Source organism: Bombus pascuorum, chromosome 2 (assembly GCF_905332965.1).
Source record: "Bombus pascuorum chromosome 2, iyBomPasc1.1, whole genome shotgun sequence".
NCBI lineage: Eukaryota > Metazoa > Arthropoda > Insecta > Hymenoptera > Apidae > Bombus > Bombus pascuorum.
This window is the reverse complement of record NC_083489.1, coordinates 17,542,723-17,564,577: the sequence shown is the minus strand read 5'-3', so window position 1 is coordinate 17,564,577 and position 21,855 is coordinate 17,542,723. Positions and strand designations below refer to the sequence as shown.

Here is a 21,855-nt window from a genome sequence, read left to right as displayed (position 1 = left end):
GAATACCCTTTTGCGGTCTCCCGATCTTTACACTGGGGTGTTTCTTAATGTATGGGAACTACCGTCGATGATAAATAATAGAACTTGGAATCTAGGAAACAATGAAATCCATTTAAACGCGTGTCCGAAAACACCTGCTTTTGGACTCGTAAATTTATCGTTTGCTTACTTTTAAAAGAAACATTCATTATATGTAAATGACTACTCTAAAATTGGATATAACCGATTAATATTATTTTACTTTTGATTTCTTACTTTATGGCACCGTTTACGTTTGCAACAGCATTGCTGTGTGGAGGGAGGAAGGATAAAAAGAGAAAAGTCGAGGGAAGAAGGAATGAATGGTACATTATATGTATATAATGCTTGTATGTGTCAATGTAAACATAATTCAAACAATAGAATTAACAGGGAGGTAAGCATATTCTATATTCTTGTGAATTTTTTAATTATGTAGTTATAATTAATGAAAAGGAATAATACGTCGAGCATCGTTCGACAATTTGAGAATGAAAAGTAATTATTTACAGTAATTTCAGATTCATTTCATCGCTAGTAATTTCTATTGACGGTTTCTTGAAAGGAGCGAGTCGTGAGATCGTGGGCAGCTAAGACAGGGTTTGATCATTTCTGGTCACACTTGCCAATTTTGGTAAAGTACGATTTTACCCGAGCAATATTAAAAAATGTCGTTCTACAATCTGATTCGCATATTGGCGCAGTTAACTATCACAATATGTTGATTCTACACGCGCCAGCTACGCACACGGAAGTAATTACTTCTGAATCAAATCGTTACTCTTACGGAACTATTCCACTAATACATAACTTTTATAATCATGCGCAGGTAAAAGTCGTTGTAGCTGCTCGATCATGCGTTGACTGCTTCACCTTGGAAACGTTATAGATATGAATAAATGTACAAGTACATAGTCCAATAAAAATACATACTTGACAATCGCAGACAAGCCGGTATTCCTCTCGATCTTGAAAAATAAGTATCAAAGGTGCACAGTGCACATACAAGAACTATCCATGTAAGATGAACAATTCAAACTTTGTATGACACTTAGGTTTATACTATGTGCAAGGTGTGGATTGTAAAGCGAAAAGTTGAGAGGAACGTAGTGGAGCATAAGTTCCTTTACAGTAGTCAGTTGGATGCACGGTGCATGCAGCACAGTACACTGTACTTTCATAATGTCGAAGGAGTACAAGAGACTCGAAGCCTCTGGCACTCGACGGACAGCTAGTGAAGGGAACGGATCGTCATACTCGGTCGTCATTCGACCAAACGGTCAGCGAAAATGCCGTCGAAAAGTTGCGTTTAACGGTCTTCGGTTAAACGTGAACTAAATTTGCCGTGAATGAACCGAAGTCGTAGTGTGATCTTCGAATTGTATTCTCCGAACGTAATCGCTTTTCCGCCGTTTTCCGCCCGGTATTGGCAACCGAAGAAATGACACTAATAACGAGAATATGAAAAATCGAAAATAAAGTTATGGCCAAATATGGAATAATTCCGTGCAGTGCGAATAACAGTTAAACAAACTTAACGAAACCATGGAAGAACAATTATTTGATCTGCGGATCGCATACGGTGACTAAAAACCTGCTTATTGAACGGTAAAACAGGAAGAAGCTTCTGAGTCACCTTTGAACTATACCTTGGCGCGAGTTCGATAGTAGCGTTTCAGTTTAATTTTTGTGAATTAAAGAACAAGCATATTTTGTTATCGAAACTAGTTTTCATTGGTGCCACGCATCGAACAAAGAAACTTCTTGTGAAAGTTTCCGTGGTGCACGATAAAGTGTTCTCTTGTAGCGTATACTCGTACTTGTGAATGATCGCGACCAAAGTTAGTGCACTTTCGATGTGATCCCGACTTTTATCCACAGCAGAAAACGATATATCGAGGATGGGACGAGAGATTCTCCTATCCCTTTTGGGAATCCTCGTTGTGGGCGCAGAAGGCAAGTATTTTTGACACAAGTTAATCGGTATTATAGCATAACTTTTCAGTAACAATTTATGTATAATGGCCAGTCTAAAGATTGTTTAATCCACACGAAGTAACCTTCGATGTTAGTTATTTAAGTTATTTTTCATTTAAATCATTTGGAACCAAACGTTCGTTTCCTTTTGACCGAAAAACACATTTTGCAGTAGGACGTGCGATTCGATGTATCTTGAAGTTCATTGAACCACGAAGAACCGATAAGAAAGGAGCGCTGATCAGCCGTTTCAAAATTTGAAATTCAGCGACTATATGATATTTTCCATCTGTTCTCGAGTTTTGTCCCTGGCACTAAAGAAAGGAATACAAGCGTACAAAACAGGTACCGCCCACTCGATTCTCGTCCACGCGGATTTTCTGGTGTCTCGAGGTCACCCGGTGTATCCGCCTTGTATAAAACGTACAGGTTCCTACCGCGTTGTGTTTTGTTTTCTTGAAACCTTGCGAATTTTTCATACAGGTTTTTAATTACGGCCATCACTTTGCCCACAGATAGTTAACGATAAAAATAGTGTACGGTGCCACCTTGAAACGCTTCGTTCCAACAGCAGATGCGATTCGTAAAATCAGCGGACCATTTAAAAATATTCGTCGAACAAGCCGGTCGGAAACAGGATGAATTTGCATTCGTTTTCCTGTCTGGCCAACCCTACGCCAATTCCAAGCAATTTCGTATTAAAATTACGTATTCTCCGCGATTCATTTTTTTATTCTATTCGATTAAATTTAATGTGAACAAGACTGGTCGCGCAACGTAAGAAACAGGACTCGTTGTGGAGGCAGTCAATCGAAGCGAGTTTTGCCTTTTGTAACTCATTCTCCTGGTTGACCTACATGAAACATCTATGTAGTTAGACATTACACCTCTGGTGTGCGCATATTAACGGCTCTATAATATCACTATACGCGACAATTTTTCGAAAACTACATGTAACTAGCTTTACAAGAAACACGTGTACTAACAGCGAGTACTTTTATAACGTACTGTCTTCTTTCTGCCATTTCATTTTACGAGGCACCCAAGACACTTTCGATTCGAATTTGTACTTGAATTAGACGCGGCAAAGGTCTCGTAAATGTTGAGCCGTTTGGTCCGTTTTACGTCATCGGCAAGTACCTAAAACGCACGTGAACTTTCATTTGTGCAAACAAAAACGCATAAGAAGGTCGTAATCTTTGTTAATCTTGTAGACTTCTTCCACTTTCTCGTTTCTTCACTCTACGTGTTTCCTCGACAAAAACGTTTCCCGATTAAGAATTTTCTTTAGTCGTTGCAAATCTGCGATTAAAACGAGACAAACTATAAAAACTGTATTAAATTACACGAAGCTGCCTTTCCCATGATTACCTCATAAATAGAATGGTCTACAAATTGATCGGTATAAGTTAATATAAAACGTATAAAGCGAATATACTTAAGAGAGACCAGTTCGCACGATTCTGACCAATCCAATTCGAGAGGCTCGTGGAGATCGTTAGCGATAAAAGTATAGGATAATAGGTCGATCTGCAGGGGAGCGAACCGGTGCACCGCGGTGTGGCTAATGTAGCGCGTTGAAGCTCGTGCTAAGGTGGGGAAGTAAAAGCGTCCTCGAGATTCTAGGCGATCGCTTTTCTTTCGTTCACGAGAAAGAGGAAGCGTGTCGAACGTCGTGGATTTGCACGATTCTAAGCTGAGACCGACGTAACATTTAGCTGTCGACGATTTAGCTGAACCAAGGCATGCGAAACTACTGATAACTTGTGCTACCATAAACGCACCTCTCTGGGTGGGGCACCATGCTTCGACGACCAATACAGGTGAAATTTCACGCGACAACGAATTGTTTTCTCTGTCTGGTGATCAACATGCGCGACGCGGACTCTGCATACTTTGATGGTGGCAGCGTCTACGAAACACGATTTTATATTAATTAGTAGAACGTTTCTTTTTTTTTTTTCAAGCGTCTAAAAGTTTTGAATTATTTCAGATTCGTAAGCGTGCGAACGCTGAAACGAGGATAGGAAAGTGTACGGTCTGCAGCGAGGTTTCCATTTCCTGACTTTGCGAGGTGTCGCAAGTCACCGTCGATCGCGATGACACATACGCCACGTGCTCTGCCACCATGCACAATAGATTAGGAAACTCACAAAATAGAACTTTCTATCGTTCTGTATCGATAGAAGCTGATAGAACGAACAATCCGTGTTTTTTACCATGTTACTGTTCGACTCGAAATTAGAGGTTTTAAGCGCTATGAATTCCAAGGTGCTCAGCTCACCATCTGTTTCTCCCAGTGGATCTTTCTTCGTAGAACCGAATAACGACGTTAACCGGTTTCCCGATGCCCTACTGATACCCTCCAGGCAGTTGTAAAATTCGCTCTCAGTATGTGCCGTTTACGTAAACGCGATAACTGGAAACATCTGTTATTACGACCAAGTACTTTTGTCTTTCTTCCTGAGCCGCAAAATATCGATTGGAACATGCGTTAACGATCTTTCTGTATTTCAGATTTAGATTTTAAACGAACAGATTACATTCACGGAGAAGCGCTTGTTATCTAGCACCAGCTTGAGATCTTACGGAAAATGAAATTTCGAAAAATGATTCGAACCAAATTTATCTTTCAATAGCCGGCGATCGATCTCTTGTTTTTTTTACGAGATACTACTACGTAAACAGCCACGCCTACTTTTCCATTTCCTGACAATCGCTTACGTGCAATATTGTACGAGAACATTTGAAGTATGCAGTTAGAAGCTGCATACTTGTTCCTCTACGGCGTATGGACATTAAAACAAGTGTAGCAAAAGGCTTGTACAACGCCATCCATTTTTCAATAATTTAACGTATGATCTTCATGCTTTGAGACCTGCGAGAGAAGTGGATATAGAATGTTGGAATAGAATAGATTCGTTAAGAATCATTATTATTTGCAAGGGAAGGAAAGGTGATCTCGGATGGGGAATGCGTGAAGCTATATTTCTGCGGGATAGTTAGACCATTTGAAGAAAAGTCAAGAAAAATGGGTAAACCAAGAACTGTATCGTGACACGCTTCACCGATAGTAGTCTCGATTCGATTCGAAGTAGCTCCACGTCGTACCGTTATTTCGGCTTCAAAGTTTTGTTACCGCGTGACCCAGACCCACGAAGCGATCAACGAATGCCAAAGACCAAGCTAAAGCTAGCAACGTGTTTACACGTATGCACGCAGACAATTAACCGGGAATTCTCGACCTCTTCGTTTCTTCGAGGTCTGAACCGAGCGTCGCTCTTTCGCAGAATTCCTGCGACCCGCAGTTACATTTAGAAAAGGAGATCTGAAAGCTTTCGAAGGTGTAGCTTATTTTTAACGATTTTCCCAAATATTTGGATTCAACAGTTTTGTAAAAACACCTGAATTTTAACGAATCATACGCGTACACACGTCGATCAATTTGGAAATACCAAAAGTCGATATATTCGAAATATCAAAAGTTAATTAATTAAAAAGGAACAACGGCCATTCAGAGTAAACATTCGATGATTTTTAATATACAGTATTCCTCCGTGACTAATTAAGAAGTTTAGGTTCAAATCTTGGTGAAATGACTATAATTAGATAGAAAGTGAGGAAAAAAAAACATTCAACATAGTACGAACTCAGCACACCGTGTTTCAAATCGAAATAATCGTGGACTGTAGCACGCGCGAACGCGTTTGTACTCGCTTTAATTAACTCGTTCGCACGAAACGGTAACTCGGTGTTTCTCGAGAGACACCGAGTTCCCGGCAGTTCGAACCGAATAAAGGAGACAACGCTGGCTTTCACCCGGCCATCGAGTACACACGAAGATTTAAATTTAAATTAACGGATTCCCACAGGCGCTCGATTGAAAAGAATGAACGGCACAAAGGCGAGGAGATCGTGAATTAGAATCGTTAAGATTCTCCATTCGAAAATTTAAGGCCATCTCTCGCGATCAGCCTTGAAATATCACCGGAAACTTATTCCATGAGTCGCACGACTGCGCTTCTCTAATCACTTTTACGATTGTATCGCTCGTATACACGAGCAGCGTTCACGCGGTTTGTGTTATTCTCTTTCTTTATTTCCATCCTGACATTTTGCATTTTTATGTCGATGTTGCAACGATCAAACGTCTTATCGGCCACGAATATGCGTCTGTTCATACACAATATGTATATCGTACATGCGATTCGATGACCGGAATCTTGTCTTGTCGTTGAACCGGCTAGTTCTAAGTTACTTCTAACTTCCTCTACCGATACTAGACACGAAAACATATAAATTAAATCGCAGGCTACGATGAACGTTTGTTACAATACTCTGTTGATGGTTTAAGCTTTTCCAAGAAAACGTGGAACAGGGAGATACGTACGTAGATAGCTTTTGTTAACGTATCGAAGTTCTATTCTCAGAAGAATGTTCGTACATGTATGCGCGTTAATTTCCATCGTTAGCTTCCAGCCATTGAGTTTTACATCGCAAGAATCCTCAAGCCACATACGGTCTTGCCGATTCTCATACGCTCGTACCTCGCCTTTCCAACCGTCCATAACTTTATGGCACTGTGTCTATTTTATGTTCGTCCTACTAATTTTATAACCTTTTGCAGAAGATAGAAAATCTTTTTCCCGGCTCATAGAATTCGAATAATGGGATACGCGTGGGATTTTCATCGTAGTTTCACTTTGCATCACTATGTCATAGCTATTGTTTGTCATATTTTAAGAGCGAGACACGACGGTCTTATAAACTTGAGCGTTATGCGTCCTTGACATGTTCTTTCGAATTGACAACAGGTATATACTTACATAACGAAAATCATGGCACATTAAATGGAAAGTAAGTCGTGTCAATTATTCCGTAATCAGAAATTCCTCTGCTCTATTACCGCATGGCATCTAGGCCAAATATATTCAAACAACTTATATTCGAAATTTCCTGTTTCTGAAATTAAATTCCTACTGTCTTGATAATAATCGATGTCTCTTTTAATTCTGTCGTGCGTAAAGTTCATGGCAAAAGAATGAAAGTTCCTCACCGATAATGATCTTCGACAGAATGTTCTTCTCTTTAATAGCCGAAAGTGGTAAGGATTGCAGTTTCACCGAAAGTAATCGTCTTATTTTCTTGAGAAATTAAGTACCTTGCGTCTATCGCAAATAATAGCGTTGGGACTATCTATCAACTTTCTATTTAATATTTGATGTAGTATGAACACGTCGATCCTTCGAATGATCAACGAATTTATTGAAACTCTACTTTGAAAACGTCACCGCTCAACTATCTAATAATTTTCTTAAATATAGGATTGAAGTGCGGACATCCGGCCGTACCGATGAATGCCAAGGTGTCACTGTCCGATGAATCCTTAGCAACAGGCACTTTGGCAACGTACACTTGCGACGCCGGATACGAATTGTTCGGGTAAGTGAGACTTCGCGAATATTCACATCTCGTGAAATGTTAAGGGGGTGTCCTGAATTAGAATGTTCTAACACAGCGTCTTTTTGTGATTTTTTTTAAAAGGGAAAGAAAGAAACGAAGTTATTGAATTTTGAGGTATGTTTTTATATGTATTTAACGAATACAAAAAAATTTTGTTTAAAGTAAAGAAAAGAATTATAACAGATTGCTAAGCCTATTTCATAGGCTGCAGTCTTCAATCGGCGGGAAAGATCCACCTCGTAATTCCTGGCTGAAACAAAAAACCAAAGAAGGATTAAATTATTATATATTTTTCTTCTGGGTGAACTAAACAACGGCAGAAAAAAGCGTGAAACTAAAAATTTCGGCAGGTTTAAGAAAAAAATGTGTTTCTTAAAAAAAGAAAATAAACTTTAAGGTGCTATAACGATTATTTAAGTAAACTTTTTTCACCCAGAAGAAAAATATATAATAATTTAACCCTTTTATTGGTTTTTCGTTTCAATGAAGAATTACGAGGTGGATCTTTCCCGCCTATTGCAGCCCATGAAATAAGCTTAGAAATCTGTTGTAATTCCTTTTTTACTTAAAAAAAAATTTATTTGTATTCGTGAAATATATATAAAACCATACCTCAAAATTCAATAACTTCGTTTCTTTCTTTCCCTTGTGAAAAAAATCACAAAAAGACGCTGTGTTAGAACATTCTAATCCAGGACACCCCCTTTGAGCAGCGAGCAACGTACTCGAGTAATTTAGAAGAATTTGTTAGAGAAAAAGTAAAGCAAACAGTGCATGGCGAAGGAATCACAGCAAAACGAAATTGGGAAGAAACGAATGCCAGAATGGACGTTACTTTATTCGCATAATATGTACGAATGTGTTCGAGTTACGACCGAGTGAAACGATCGTTTGTATAGTAAGTACGATATCCGCCGATAGCAACTCTTATTACGGACTTTCTCCGTTTTCTTATAATTTGTATGGTTGACGATATTTGCTCGTGTGCTGGCCTTCTCTTTTCTTGCCGTGCATTGTTTACAAGGAAACGGAGAATTCTGATTTACTTCATTCGACTATTACTCGCTCAGCAGTGGCAGCCTAACATGCAACGCTGGTGGAAAATGGCAAGGGGATCTACCATTCTGCGGTAAGCGTTAGTTTGCTAATCTTATATACTATACTTCGTTCGGGATCTTTCTTACCCTAAATTTTTCATCAAGTATACCACGTTCGATTACGCGTTTCTCTTGACAACAAGATGGTACGCAGCTTTCTCCTCGATATGTATATCGGTTTCGCAAAAGAGACGATTGCACTTAGCGATCGATGAAATTCAACTCTTTCCTCTTAAAATGCAGCACGGAGGTATTACTCTGACGAGCGTACGTTAGAAAGCGATTTTTCGTATGCTACGAGGCAGCTTCGTTAAAATGCGTCGACCCTTGGTCCCGATATTGGTCTCGCTTTTTTCATTCGCTGCGACGTTTCACTTTTACTGGCAAAATCCGTTTGAAACGCCGATGGAAAGAAAGTTTGCGCAGCACGGTAAAACGTGTATCGGCGGAACGTTACGCAACCGACGATTTATTCGGTGACAGTTGCCTTAAACTGCGACACTCGGTCAACAGCGTCGCGTAGAAATTATTTCGATCGAGAATGCGGAAAATTCCTAAACCTCAAATATTTACGACGCAGGATAATCGTTTCTCTTTATTACTAAACGCATCCTGCCGGTAATAGACGTTTTGTTACGCGATTGTAGTTGGTGACATCGTCTCTCGGCTTTGTTCGGTTCCAAGCAGTTTACTCTGCAACGGTTTGCTTCGACCCGCTCGTTTACTCTTTCCCTTCCCTTTTTCTTTAATTCGCTGCTCTCTGTTCGAGTTAGTCACCGTGTCGTGTTTGGTGAAATACGCGTTGTTGCAGGCACGAACGTCGCCTTTCGCAAACCAACCAACCAATCGACCACCGTACGAGGCGGAGATGCCAGCCACGGAAACGACGGCGATTCAAGTACGGAACACGATGGAAAGAGATGCACGGAAACTCAAAGCGAGCCTAGCCCTTGGTGGAAGGTCGACCTTCTCAAGTCGTATTCGGTAAAAGTGGTCAGAGTAACAACCAGAGGTTGCTGCGGTAAATGTTTCTTCTTATTTCTCACATGTTTACCTTCATTATATATAGAAAGTGGAATAAAGTGGATATCATTTTGTGAAATTTAAAAACTCGCATTGAAACCTAATACTTTCCTTCTGGAGCAAATAATGTTGTACGTGTGTGCAGAACTTTCTTCGGAGAAACGATCGTTCGTTCGTTTAATGCTTTTATTCTACCGTCAGACGTCGAATCGAAAATCGGAATAATTCCTCCTTGTCAACAGGTCATCAACCGCTTCAGGATATCGAAATACGCGTTGGTAATAGCAGCGTAGAGCTGCAACGCAATCCCCTGTGCGCCTGGTTCCCTGGCACGATTGGTAAACACTTGTTTGCTTATTAAAATATACGATAGTAATTTTATTTCTAGTTGATCGCTTAATTCCTACAGAGGAGGGAATCACGAAGACTTTCGTGTGCGCCAGAGCCCTGATCGGCCAATATGTGTTCCTGCAGCTGGTCGGCGTCGAGGGAAGCTTGAGTTTGTGCGAGGTGGAGGTGTTTGCTGTTGATGGTAAGCCGAAAGCTGAAAAGTAGGAATTTCTGTCGACAGTCTATCGAGGCAAATTTTTGTAGAAAAGTTCTACCTGCTTTTTCGTAGAATTCTCAACTGACAGATGCGCTTACACCGGGACGCCAGCTGACGCTGACCTGGCTGCTTTCAATTCCACCTGTTACGAGTTCATCGTGAAAAAGGGTGGCTCCTTTCAAGAGGCCAGAAATTATTGTCGGACAAGAGGCGGTGATCTCGTTCATGGTTTCCAGGTCTCTATAGCAAGCCTCTATAACAAGGGCTCTCTGATATCTTGTTGAACGCATTCCAGCCTTGATCTCTACTGTAATCTTCGTATATCTTGTGATACAGGGTGCAGCCTCGGTGTATATACTAAACAATCTGGAAAGGCGGAAGGACAAGCTGAAGACGCAACTAGTTTGGATAGGAGCTCAGAAGGAACCGCTGATAACGGCGAGAACATGGCGATGGGTTGACGGTGAATATTTTGCTCCTTAGTCTGTTCGATCTGTATCCGAGTCTCGTTTATTCATCGACTGCAGCCAAAACAGATTTTTCCATTCTCACGATTTATCGGCAACGATCATGAGAACCAGGTCGGAGAGGTTGAGCAACCCTGGTTAGATTCGTCGGCACGAACCAATCAATTTGCTTCGCAATTACACGATAATTATAGTTCCGTCGACGAGTTGAATTCGTTAATCCGAAATTCGTCTCTCGATGAGTTATCTACGGAAATCAAAGATCATCTCGACAGGGATTATCGGCGTAATAACACGTGCTAATAAATAGAACGTGAAAGTTACGGCTATGAGGAAATCAACGGAAGTTACACCCGCGAGCGTCTGTTCCAACGTATAATCTCTGTTAATTGTTTGTTGCGTCTGGATCGAACAGACGAAAGGCTTGCTTTAGATGCCGATCTTCCTACGATGAGGTTAAAGACCTTCTTATTTATCTGTTTGGCGAAGCGAGTTTCCTTCAGGCGTGTAAAATATATCGCGTTAATTTCCTTTATTTCTAGGCGAGATTGTGCAAAAACCGTCCTGGGGAAAAGACCAACCAAATAATTATAACGGCGAGCAAAATTGCGTAGTGCTGGACGGTGGTCGCAGCTGGCTGTGGAATGACGTTGGCTGTAACCTTGACTATTTGCATTGGATATGCCAAAGCAGTGAGTAGCAATTGATACGTAGATATACATAAGCATGTATACATAAGCATGGAGAATTATACGATAAATTCAATCGAACATTTAAAGGAGATTGCGATGAAAATATGGAATTTATGTACAAGTCTTTCGGTTATCAATTGCAATGCATATATATGTCGAGTTCTCATTAGGGTTAGGGACGTGTAACGAATTTTCATTTGGATTAACCATTGTAGTTATACAATAGAGAAAATATTTACTGGTACAAATGATTATTACAGAATTTGACAAGTAACCGTGGTGATTAGATATTCGAGATGCTAATGACAATGATCTTAGGTTCAATAACGAATCCACGGTCAATGGGATAGCAAATGCGCTTTCTTCCAAAGTCTAAGTCTAAGTACAAGTAGAATTCAACTAACTCTTTGTTAAAACGTAGAGTATTCACTGATCGTAGAGACGGTGTGTAATTGGCTGATGAGATCGCACGTGAATGAGATGAAACTCTGCTCTCCTTATGATCGCGTTCGTTTATATTATATTGGTCGACGGGGTACCGATAAAACTCCAATCGCCTTTGTTAGAAGGTTCCACGTAGCGGTGACATTGATTCTGCCCGGAGTTTGATTATTAATACAATACGTGTGTGTCCTACGATATTGATGGCAAAACCACACGTGGCTTGATTTATCCTCGAACACGCGTGCCGCTATAACTATATTTTTAAGGAGACCTATGCGACTATTCCATATCTCCGTTAGGTAAAAACGTCCATCCCGTGACCCGTGGCTACGTTTAGCGACCAGTTGTGTCACTTCGGGCGCAAGCCTATTGTCATAAATCTCGGACACACATAATCGGATTAAATATAAACTACTTCTAAGTTTTATTATTTATTGGTATTAGTAGTGGGGATCTTCCTAAAAATTCCGAAAGGAAGGCCTCGATGTCCTTTCATCTCCGACATATATATTTTTATTTATTTGTCCAGGGCCACCTACTTGTGGCAGTCCAGAAAAGTTCGAAAACACAACAATTATAGGCACCAAACGAACCATAGGATCTACGATAGATTACGCTTGTCCCGATGGATATATGCTAATAGGATCGAAGAGTAGAACATGTCAACCAAATGGATTTTGGAGTGGCGAGCCGGCCATGTGCAAATGTAAGATTAATCGCACGCGTGTCGCTACGCGCGTTGCATAATTGCTCGAATAATAATGATGCAGCTGGTGATCGGTAACCATCTTGCGTATACTCAACGTCATCTTTTAAATGCTTCATAGTTGTTGACTGCGGCCCCCTGCCTGAACTGGAAAACGGCGCGATCACGTTGGTCAATAAAAGAACGACTCACGGAGCGCTTGCTGATTACGCATGTAAAGAAAACTACACGTTGCTCGGTGATGCGAGGCGTAGATGCGGAGACGGCGGTATATGGAGTGGACATCAACCTCAGTGTTTATGTGCGAGATCAATTTTACAGTGATATTATCGTAAATCGTAGAGACACATCTACATAATTTAGAGTATCGTTTATTATTTTGCAGTTGACTGGTGTCCGGAACCACCTCAAATTAACGGTGGAGTTGTGACAACTACCGGAAAGAGAGCAGGCTCGACAGCCACTTATTCTTGCCAAAATGGCTTCATTCTATTCGGAGATAACGTAAGAAACTTTAAATACAATTTAGACTTTTAACTTTGCTCATAATTTGTTCTACTTGCTTTTCTCTCATTTATTATGCTCGCCGCGTACAGCCATTTCGAACGTATATTCTATTATGTATATCTTTCACCGCGATTACAATGCTATTATTTAGAAATGTTGCGAAAGATTTGCGCAAGTTGTTTATTTAAGCAATTACGCCGCGAAGAGAACAGAATATTAAACATCGATAATCAATTTCGAAAGGTTCTCACGTGCGACGTCGGCGGAGAATGGTCAGGTAAAGCGCCTCAATGCAGATTCGTCGATTGTGGAGCACCGGCGCAAATTGAGTTCGGTTCCGTGACCCTAATTAATGGCACCACCACAGTTAAGAGTTTGGCCGCGTATACTTGTCTGGAAGATTACTGGTTGGTTGGTGAAGCGAAGCAAGAATGCACCAAGGAAGGGAAATGGAGTCACGACACGCCGTCGTGCGAATGTAAACAAATTAAATATTTTCTCAAACGCATACGACATTAAACGATATAAAGCGACAGATAACTTGAAAGTCTCGATTATTTCGATTGATACAGTAATCACCTGTGAAGAACCTGAAGTACCGGCTGGAAGCTACGTCGTCGGATACGACTTAAATGTTCACAGTGGTATTGAATACCACTGCGAAGCAGGATACTTACTTCAAGGAGAAACAAGACATACTTGTGGCAGAGACGGTGAATGGTCGGGAGAAGTACCGACCTGCGAGTGTAAGTTTCACCGTTGTTAAATTTGTTAAGAATTCCCTTCAAAGGAATCTCGATTTCTTTCGATTAATTCCGCGGCGATAAAAGTCTCTGATGACAATCTCCTCGACTTTCTGTTTCATAGATGTAGACTGCGGGAAAGTTTTGCCTGTCTTGAATGGTGCTGCAGAATACGTGAATGGAACGACTCATCTCGGAAGCGAAATCACCTACAGTTGCACGAGAAACTATAGGCTAAATGGAGTGTCAAGAAGATACTGCTTAGACAACGGTCAATGGAGCGACGCGACTCCAAAGTGTGAAGGTGCTTGCATGTTTTATTTAAACACAGTTTACAGTTTATTTCACATTTGAATATGGATAATGTCTCTTTCCTCTTTCTCGCAGAAATTCGCTGCCCGGAGCCGATTTATGCGGAGCACGGAATTCTTTCTGTGACTGGCAACGATCGAATGTATGGTAGAACTCTAATTCGGACAGGAACTCCGGAGAATTCTAATACCGGAGCGACTTCCTACAAGATCGGTGCACTTGCAAAATATCGTTGTGAGAGAGGATACAAGGTGGTCGGGGAACCTCTATCTACCTGCGAAGACAACGGAAAATGGAGCGGCGAAGTTCCGCGATGTGTCTGTAAGGAACTTAAAAAATTGTATTATTTAAACCGTTGCGAAATATTTGGTTTCAATAAATACATCTTTCAGATGTCGATTGTGGAAAACCGGAACACATTCAACATGGAAGATACACTTTAACGTCGAACGCCACCTATTATGGAGCTGCTGCTCTTTACGAGTGTGACGGTAATTTTGAATTGGATGGCTTTGCTAGGAGACTGTGTCTTGAGAATGGCACCTGGAGCAGCGACACCCCAGTTTGTAAGGGTAATCGTCTAGATTAGAATTTAATTTCAGATTATAAATGCTGTTTTAAAAAAGTCTTATACGAGGTAATTTCTGTATAGTAGAAATGTGATTACGTTATAAATGTTGATAATGTTCTTATTATAAGCTGTATCAAAGAATGTGATACATATCTTTTAAAACGTAAAGTAAATCTTTTTACGTTACATTCATTTGCACTTTGTACTCACAGAAATTAGGTGCAAAGACCCCGAAAAAGAGGGAGTGTTATCCACGCAAGTTTCAACTCACAGCGTAGGTGGAGTGGCTCATTACAGTTGTCCGCGTGGATTCTACATGGAAGGGAACGAAACTAGAATATGCTTGCAAAATGGATCCTGGAGTGGAAGCACGCCAGCCTGTTTTTGTAATTATTCATATCGTTTTAATCTTCTTTAGGTAGCTTTAAATTAGTTAACTAGAATATATTATTACATTAAAATACAAATCTGTATTTATAGCGGTCGATTGCAAACATCCGGAACCTATAGAAAATGGTAGAGTGATAGTGGTAAACGGAAGTACTACTTATGGTGGAACCGCAGAATATCACTGTTTACCACAGTACGAAAGAGTGGGGCCGTTTTTGAGAAAATGTTTAGATACTGGTTCGTGGAGTGGAGAGGAGCCCAAATGCGAATGTAAGAAATATATTCAAAGATATATTGAAAAGAGGAAAAGAGAAATGCATTTTTACCCATAAATATTTGTTATTCGATAGTTATGCCAAATGAAGTAGCTGAAGCACAAGGCGTGGGTACTAGCGTTGGTATTGGAGCTGGAGTTATAATATTTATATTAATTATTCTTGGACTCGTCTATCTAAGACTGTACGTAGAATTTATGAGAACGTTGACGATTAATCTCTAAATAAACAGTTTGTTAAAATGACATATCTTTTTAGGAGGAAAGCTACGCCGGTAAAGAACACAGAAAATGTTCAAGCGGCTGAAAGAAAAGAGGACCAAAATGCTGCTGTTATGTCTTATGCCACTCTTAACGATGGCACAACTAACACCATGTACGAAAATGTTCCAGAGGACGGTCTCTACGACAGTCCTTACAGCCTAAGTGGCAGTACATACGGGTGAGTCGAAACAAGTATTTCTTTTAGGAATTTGTCTCGTAGAAAAAAGAAAAAATGGTAAATTGTCTTCATTCAATTGAAGGTACGGTAGTAATATGAGAAGACATTACGGTAGATCGGGACACTATGAAGCAGAACCAGTTTCAAACAGGAACGGCATTACAATTAATGGAGTATCTGTGCGATAGTTTGAAATACGACAATTAGAACCGAGTGTGTTTCTTAAAGTCAGGTATTATTTATGTACAATGTACAGATAGGAGGATACAAATACGTGAAGCTTTGTTATCTTTATTTATATTATTGTATTCGGCGCATCGCCGATGTATGTAAATAAGTAAAGAGAAGTAACGTGATGATGAAGAAGTGTCTATGAGAAAAATACTTCGATCTTTTCCATACCAATGACGAAAGTGTGTAATATTAACGAACTTTATTACATTACTTCCACGATTCAATTCATGTATGTATTATTATGTATATAGCGTGTTCTCCTAATTTAGAATTACTTGTAAGTTTCAAGCGATGAATTTGTAACATAAATTCGTGTGTTCATTGGTTATGAAAATAAAGAAACCAATGCTCTCTTGTTTTATTTTATATTTTGTTATATCTTTACGGGGAGTACATACCAAAAATATAATTATAACGCTTTTGTAAATAGTTTCAATTCAGATCAATAAGTTTCAGTATTATTATTTATCACATATACTGTAAATATGATTACGAAATGAATGTCAACTGCATGCGTATATATCGGATTCTTTCATTGCCTTATAAGGTAATGATTTCACCGTCAACGATTTACTCCAACTAAGGTACCCGTAATGACGTATCCTTTCGAGGATAAACCAACGTTTTTAGTACACGCTATTAATTTATTACGTCGATTATTATAAAATATTTAAATAAATTCGACCGTTTTCAAAGCAATATCAAATAACATCCATTGTAATTTGCAAAGGTAAAAATTAAGAATGATTATTATTTTTGTAATAGGAATTTTCATATGTGTAATTTAAAATAATTATATTCATTGCACTAACGGATTTTAAATATCGAAGAAAAAATCGGTCATCGTAATTCTCTTTTTTTTTTCGTTGCATGTGGCCTAATTTTTGGATGTCTAGAAAAGGCTCGTGTAATGGATAAATGATCCTTCACTAGATGGCGTTACTTACCCGGGTGTGGTGAATAACCATAGAGTGACGCGTAACGTGAGTCACAGTGGTGCACGAGTATCTGTGCTGTACGCTTTTTGGAGTTCTTCTCGTTTCGAAGCTGCTATTAATCAGGTTGGTAGAAATTCGTTTGTGTACTTTAACGTTTCAATACAAAAACTTCCAATGACTGATTTGCAGATATGAAAACAATCTGAAAAGTACAAAATATTTGACAGCTACCCAACTTTGCTTATGAGAACGGCCATTGTTATTGTGTCTCTTCGAATGATATGCATACGTTTTTTGTCAATTTCTGTAACTTAACGAAGCTATTTTTTATATCTTTTGTCCTTTAAAAACAATGATATTCTTTGTATAGCAATTTTATAAGAGTTCCAACTATAACCAATAAATGTTTATCAAAAGTCAAATATAGCCTGTTCGAATATAGCTGAGCGAAAATTCTGAAACAAAGAGTAATAAAACAGAAATTGTAGCATGATATTTCATTGAGGTAAACAAATATGTAAGCGCATTGAGAAGAGCTGAAAACGTAAGGTGTAATATTATTTTACAAATAATATCTGTTCAAACGAGTGTGCAGCAGATTTTAGTGTCCCAATTTTGTTACTTAAATAATAGTTTAAAATTCAAATTAAACTGTATGACGGATATGTATTTTTATATAGATTTCTATAGATGTAGAGTGTAATGTCCTCTTTGTTAAACCGTCACGTAGACGATCTTATTTTTATCCTGATTTTGGTTACGTCGTGATATCCTAAATTAATTGTCTAAAAATAAATAGTAGCTCAATAAAGACTATCCTTTAGATACGTCTAGTGCCTATTATCTTTTTTTTAACACTGTTCTAATTCAACATGAAGAACTAACTGGTAGTCAAATTTACATAACCTCTACTCCCTTCCCAATATTATCTCTATGAATTAAACAATTTATAAAAATACAGCAAATAATAACTAATACATACTCACAAAAAATATGAATTAAATGATGTAATTGTCTTTTTTATTCATAATTTTAGGAATACAAACATGTCTTCGCGCAAAACAGCCGGACGCCGTGCAACAACCAAAAAGCGTGCACAACGCGCAACATCAAACGTCTTCGCGATGTTTGATCAAGCTCAAATCGCTGAATTTAAGGAAGCTTTCAATATGATCGACCAAAATCACGATGGTTTCATCGATAAAGAAGATCTTCACGACATGCTTGCCTCGTTAGGTAAAACGCTAAGCAACTATTTATCGTATCGTGAAGATTTTTTAAATTTTACAAGGTAATTGATTTTTGTTTCAGGTAAAAATCCTACTGACGAATACTTGGAGGGAATGATGAATGAGGCTCCAGGACCTATCAATTTTACAATGTTTTTAACTTTATTCGGCGAAAGACTTCAAGGCACAGATCCGGAAGATGTAATTAAGAACGCCTTTGGTTGTTTTGACGAAGAAAATACAGGACACATAAACGAAGAACGTCTTCGAGAACTACTTACTACAATGGGAGACAGGTAATTTTTATTTTTGCACGTAGTATTCCTTATTATTCTACTGAAATGAGTAAGAAATTCATCGTTCATTTTTTGTGCATCTAGATTTACGGATGACGACGTGGACGAAATGTATCGAGAAGCACCTATCAAAGGATCGATGTTCGACTACATAGAATTTACCCGAATTTTAAAACACGGTGCTAAAGACAAGGACGAACAGTGAAAAATTTGAAATATCCCGTTCTTTATATCTGTTTGATTGAGCGTGTAACACTTTTTAATATGGTTGAAATTGTAAAGTTTCAAATATCACTTGTATTTTATATATCCTCTATTAATGAGAACAACTGAAAATCTAGGATTTATATTATTTTTCGAACAACTGCCTTATCTCTAGGTCCTAAATGTACAAGTCCCAAAGCACGTGAACATTTGTCATATTCATTTCAAATCAAAATGTTCATATATACAACCTACGCGAACGGAGATAAAGAACAGAAAAATTAATTCACATCTTAATACGAACTACAATCACTGTAAAATCGATAGAAAAAATTCAATATGTAATATATATTATATACTACATTAACATATAGTTGTTAAAGAGTTGGTATTTATATTTTAATATAATAATGAATTATATATTAAAAACATGACGTTTATCTTTACATCCATTCTATTTGACTTTCATATCCAACGAAAATAAACAATAACATTTAATATTTAAGATACTACAACTGAACACAATTCGATACAAAACAGAAGAAGGCTATTCTATTTAAATAGAAATATACAACTGCACAAGAAACGTAAAAAAATTATCTACTCCTATTAATAGACGAGATAGGAAAAAATAAACATTGACAAAGTATTTGACCTTTTGTTCGAATTGACGCGGGACAAAGATATTTTAAAAGTTCAATCAACTTTATCTTTATGCGACAAATGAACAATAAAAAGCTTTCAAAGACAGGAATGTGAGAAATAAAAAATCATGCATCGATGTACTTGTGACGACTGTAAAGGAAAAGTAAAATTGACGAGAAGGATTTCGGTAGATGACAGGCGCGATTATTCCGCGTCTGCGCATTGGTGTTTATGTACAGTATATACGGAATGAAGTCTCAGGAAGCCGCAGTATCATTTCCACTGGTGCGAGTGCGGGTTTCGTTTCGTCTCTTGGTTTCGTCTTCCTTGCCGCTCGCGTTGGCCTTTCCTGTCGCGTCTTTGCTCAGTGGTTGTTCCATTGAAGTAAATACCTAGGCGAAATTTACTGGATGCGCGGTGGTTGACAGTGTAGTCGCGGAGGCATCGGCTTTTGCCGATCTCCTCGCGAAAAGGGCTGTATTAATCGTCCGATCATTCACTAACTGTATAACGAAGAGTGTTTACTGTTTGGTGAATGTAGAGTGATTCGCGGTGTGTCTCGTGTATCATAGTTCGCCCCTGTGAGTGAATGTCCTGAAATCGAAGCAGCAACAAGAGAGATGAGACGAGAGACAGAAGCAGAAGCTGAAGCTGCCAGCCGCGAATTGGGTTACGTCCCGTTCGCCTGGCAACGATATATGACGCAACGGCCACCCTTCGTTAGTATCCGCGATCCTCGTGATCTTTACGTGCCGCTTTAACTGCAACAGGACTTTGAGTTTCGCTGGCAAGACACGCGAAAAGGAAACGCCAACTGCCTTCCATGCAATCAGTTATCCCCGCCCCGTTCACTCGATTGCGCAGCTAGTTTTGGAGGTTAGCCGATCACGATTAAGAAACTTGAACGAAAGCGACACCCACAGAGCCAGCCGGATCAGCTGTTTGCCCAGGACGACCTCTCCGGCTACCCTCGGTGAGTCTGCTTCTTTCTCAAATAGTTATCCTTTCGTTATCACCTAAATCATCCGGATAATTGTTTTCTCACTCATTTCGAATACATATCGCGAATTCGAATTTCTCTGCGACATCACCGCTCATCGATCGTCAATTAAATCGAGCGTGAATCACTTCGATATTTCCTATCTTCAACTAGATATTCAACAGATATGCACACAACGACGTAGGAACGTAATTCTTCTTCGTACTTCTTTTTTTTTTTTTTTTTTTTTTTTTTTTGTCGCTGAGAAATTTTAATTTTAAATGACACGAAATATTACCTTTAAAATGGAATATGTATGGTATCTCAAATTGAACGTAATTAACTTCTGAGTGCGAATTTGCTCGTATTTTAACGCGAATAAAAGAAGATACAATGTAGGTATAGACGGTGTCGCAATAAACATACGAAGCACGTGACCGTGGATGAGAGCGCTGTCAAAGGGAAAAACTCGGTGTCTTCGCGCGTCTCATTATAAGAGGCTTCTTTATTTCAAAACGTTAATTTTTAAAAGACGATATTCAATGGTATTCGTTCGTGGCTCGGAACGTCGGTAACTTGATTTTTCATCGTTATAATACTGCACCTTGAGAGCGATTGAGAGTGGCAAACGGTGCGATGAGTTTTCTCAAACCACGTATAAAAACACAATAATACAGAACCGTGCGCGTTGCATATACTCGGTGTAATACGATCCAATGCTCGAACTGGTCATATCACTTTGATATTGCATAACGTGCTTCTACGACTGCATAAGAATATTAACACAAAAATGTAACGAGTCTTGAAATTGAACGAATTTAATTTGCCTCGTTCGACGACGACGAACTTTCACGAGCTAGTTTTATCGGTTCGGTTATTTTATATAATAAGGAAATAAAACTCGTATGCTCGCAACTTTGAAACAGTCGTTTTTGAAACGATCGACTACGAAATATTCGTCAACGATATTTTAACAGAAAAAATAAAAATACTATATTGTTCCACGAGCCAAGTGCGAAGCGAAAGTTTTAGCGCGCGTAATAAAAATATTATCGATGTGTGCGAGGTGCTGGAAAATCGAGTCATAAAAATGATTGTTCTTGCTGAAATCAAGTTTCCGTTAAAACGAATAGACATGGAAGCGGTATGATCAGGCTAATTACATACAAGTCAGGGACGTCTCTAATCCGCGGCCATGTTTTCGAACAGGTTGTTCCAGATACACTAGTAAGTAATACGTTAAATCTGTTACGCGATTTCACGTTGTGTGTCGCGAATCCCCGTTTCCTTTCGTGTCACCTTGTTCTTCTACGGTAGACACCTAAAGGCAACATCTGTTCGATACTGCTAATAGCTTTACAAAATTGATCACTTTGTTGCGTAACATTCTTCCAGGTTCGTTCGACCAGAACATAACCTAATTCATCGTGCTTAATACCCTATAAAACGGATTTGCAAATATACCTGTATATAATCATATGGAATTATTCTATCGAATCTCAAACGTATAATTATACGTATAATCAAATATTTCGCAAAATCTAGTCAGCGACGTTGAATCGCAAAATTGCGAAAAACTTTCAGAATTGATGATGTTTGCCTGATCATACTGAGAAACCTTATACGATACAATGTCACGTTTTTCCTACAGCCACGA

The 21,855-nt window shown here is 39.0% G+C and overlaps 3 protein-coding genes across 5 annotated transcripts in view; all 3 read left to right on the top strand.

Moving 5' to 3' along the window:
- Positions 1–171: 171 nt before the first annotated feature.
- On the top strand, positions 172–16,268 carry LOC132916776 (sushi, von Willebrand factor type A, EGF and pentraxin domain-containing protein 1). Of its 3 annotated transcripts, none has more exons than XM_060977090.1 (24): positions 172–415; positions 540–772; positions 848–1,974; positions 7,320–7,437; positions 8,532–8,587; positions 9,367–9,576; positions 9,821–9,916; positions 9,988–10,110; positions 10,198–10,361; positions 10,462–10,588; positions 11,135–11,284; positions 12,258–12,434; positions 12,556–12,735; positions 12,820–12,938; positions 13,185–13,419; positions 13,514–13,687; positions 13,809–13,988; positions 14,072–14,317; positions 14,389–14,568; positions 14,780–14,953; positions 15,048–15,227; positions 15,308–15,416; positions 15,491–15,673; positions 15,756–16,268. In XM_060977090.1, the coding sequence occupies exons 3-24, from the start codon at positions 1,920–1,922 to the stop codon at positions 15,859–15,861; spliced, it is 3,342 nt and encodes a 1,113-aa protein (XP_060833073.1). In that variant the 5' UTR covers positions 172–415; positions 540–772; positions 848–1,919; the 3' UTR covers positions 15,862–16,268. The 3 variants fall into 3 exon arrangements, with proteins under 3 accessions (XP_060833073.1, XP_060833071.1, XP_060833072.1); XM_060977088.1 differs by having other exon boundaries at positions 173–415; positions 8,529–8,587; XM_060977089.1 differs by having other exon boundaries at positions 173–415; positions 540–1,974; positions 8,529–8,587.
- A 602-nt stretch (positions 16,269–16,870) lies between these two features.
- Positions 16,871–18,710, top strand: LOC132916235 (myosin regulatory light chain sqh). The gene is made up of 4 exons (XM_060976051.1): positions 16,871–16,968; positions 17,882–18,081; positions 18,157–18,370; positions 18,455–18,710. The coding sequence occupies exons 2-4, from the start codon at positions 17,892–17,894 to the stop codon at positions 18,573–18,575; spliced, it is 525 nt and encodes a 174-aa protein (XP_060832034.1). The 5' UTR covers positions 16,871–16,968; positions 17,882–17,891; the 3' UTR covers positions 18,576–18,710.
- Positions 18,711–19,485: 775 nt separating this feature from the next.
- Positions 19,486–21,855, top strand: part of LOC132916794 (uncharacterized) — a 40,548-nt gene continuing 38,178 nt past the window's right edge. Inside the window, exon 1 of the mRNA XM_060977122.1 lies at positions 19,486–20,192. The gene's annotated coding sequence lies outside the window, so the exon portion shown is untranslated. The remainder of the gene's footprint in view (positions 20,193–21,855) is intronic.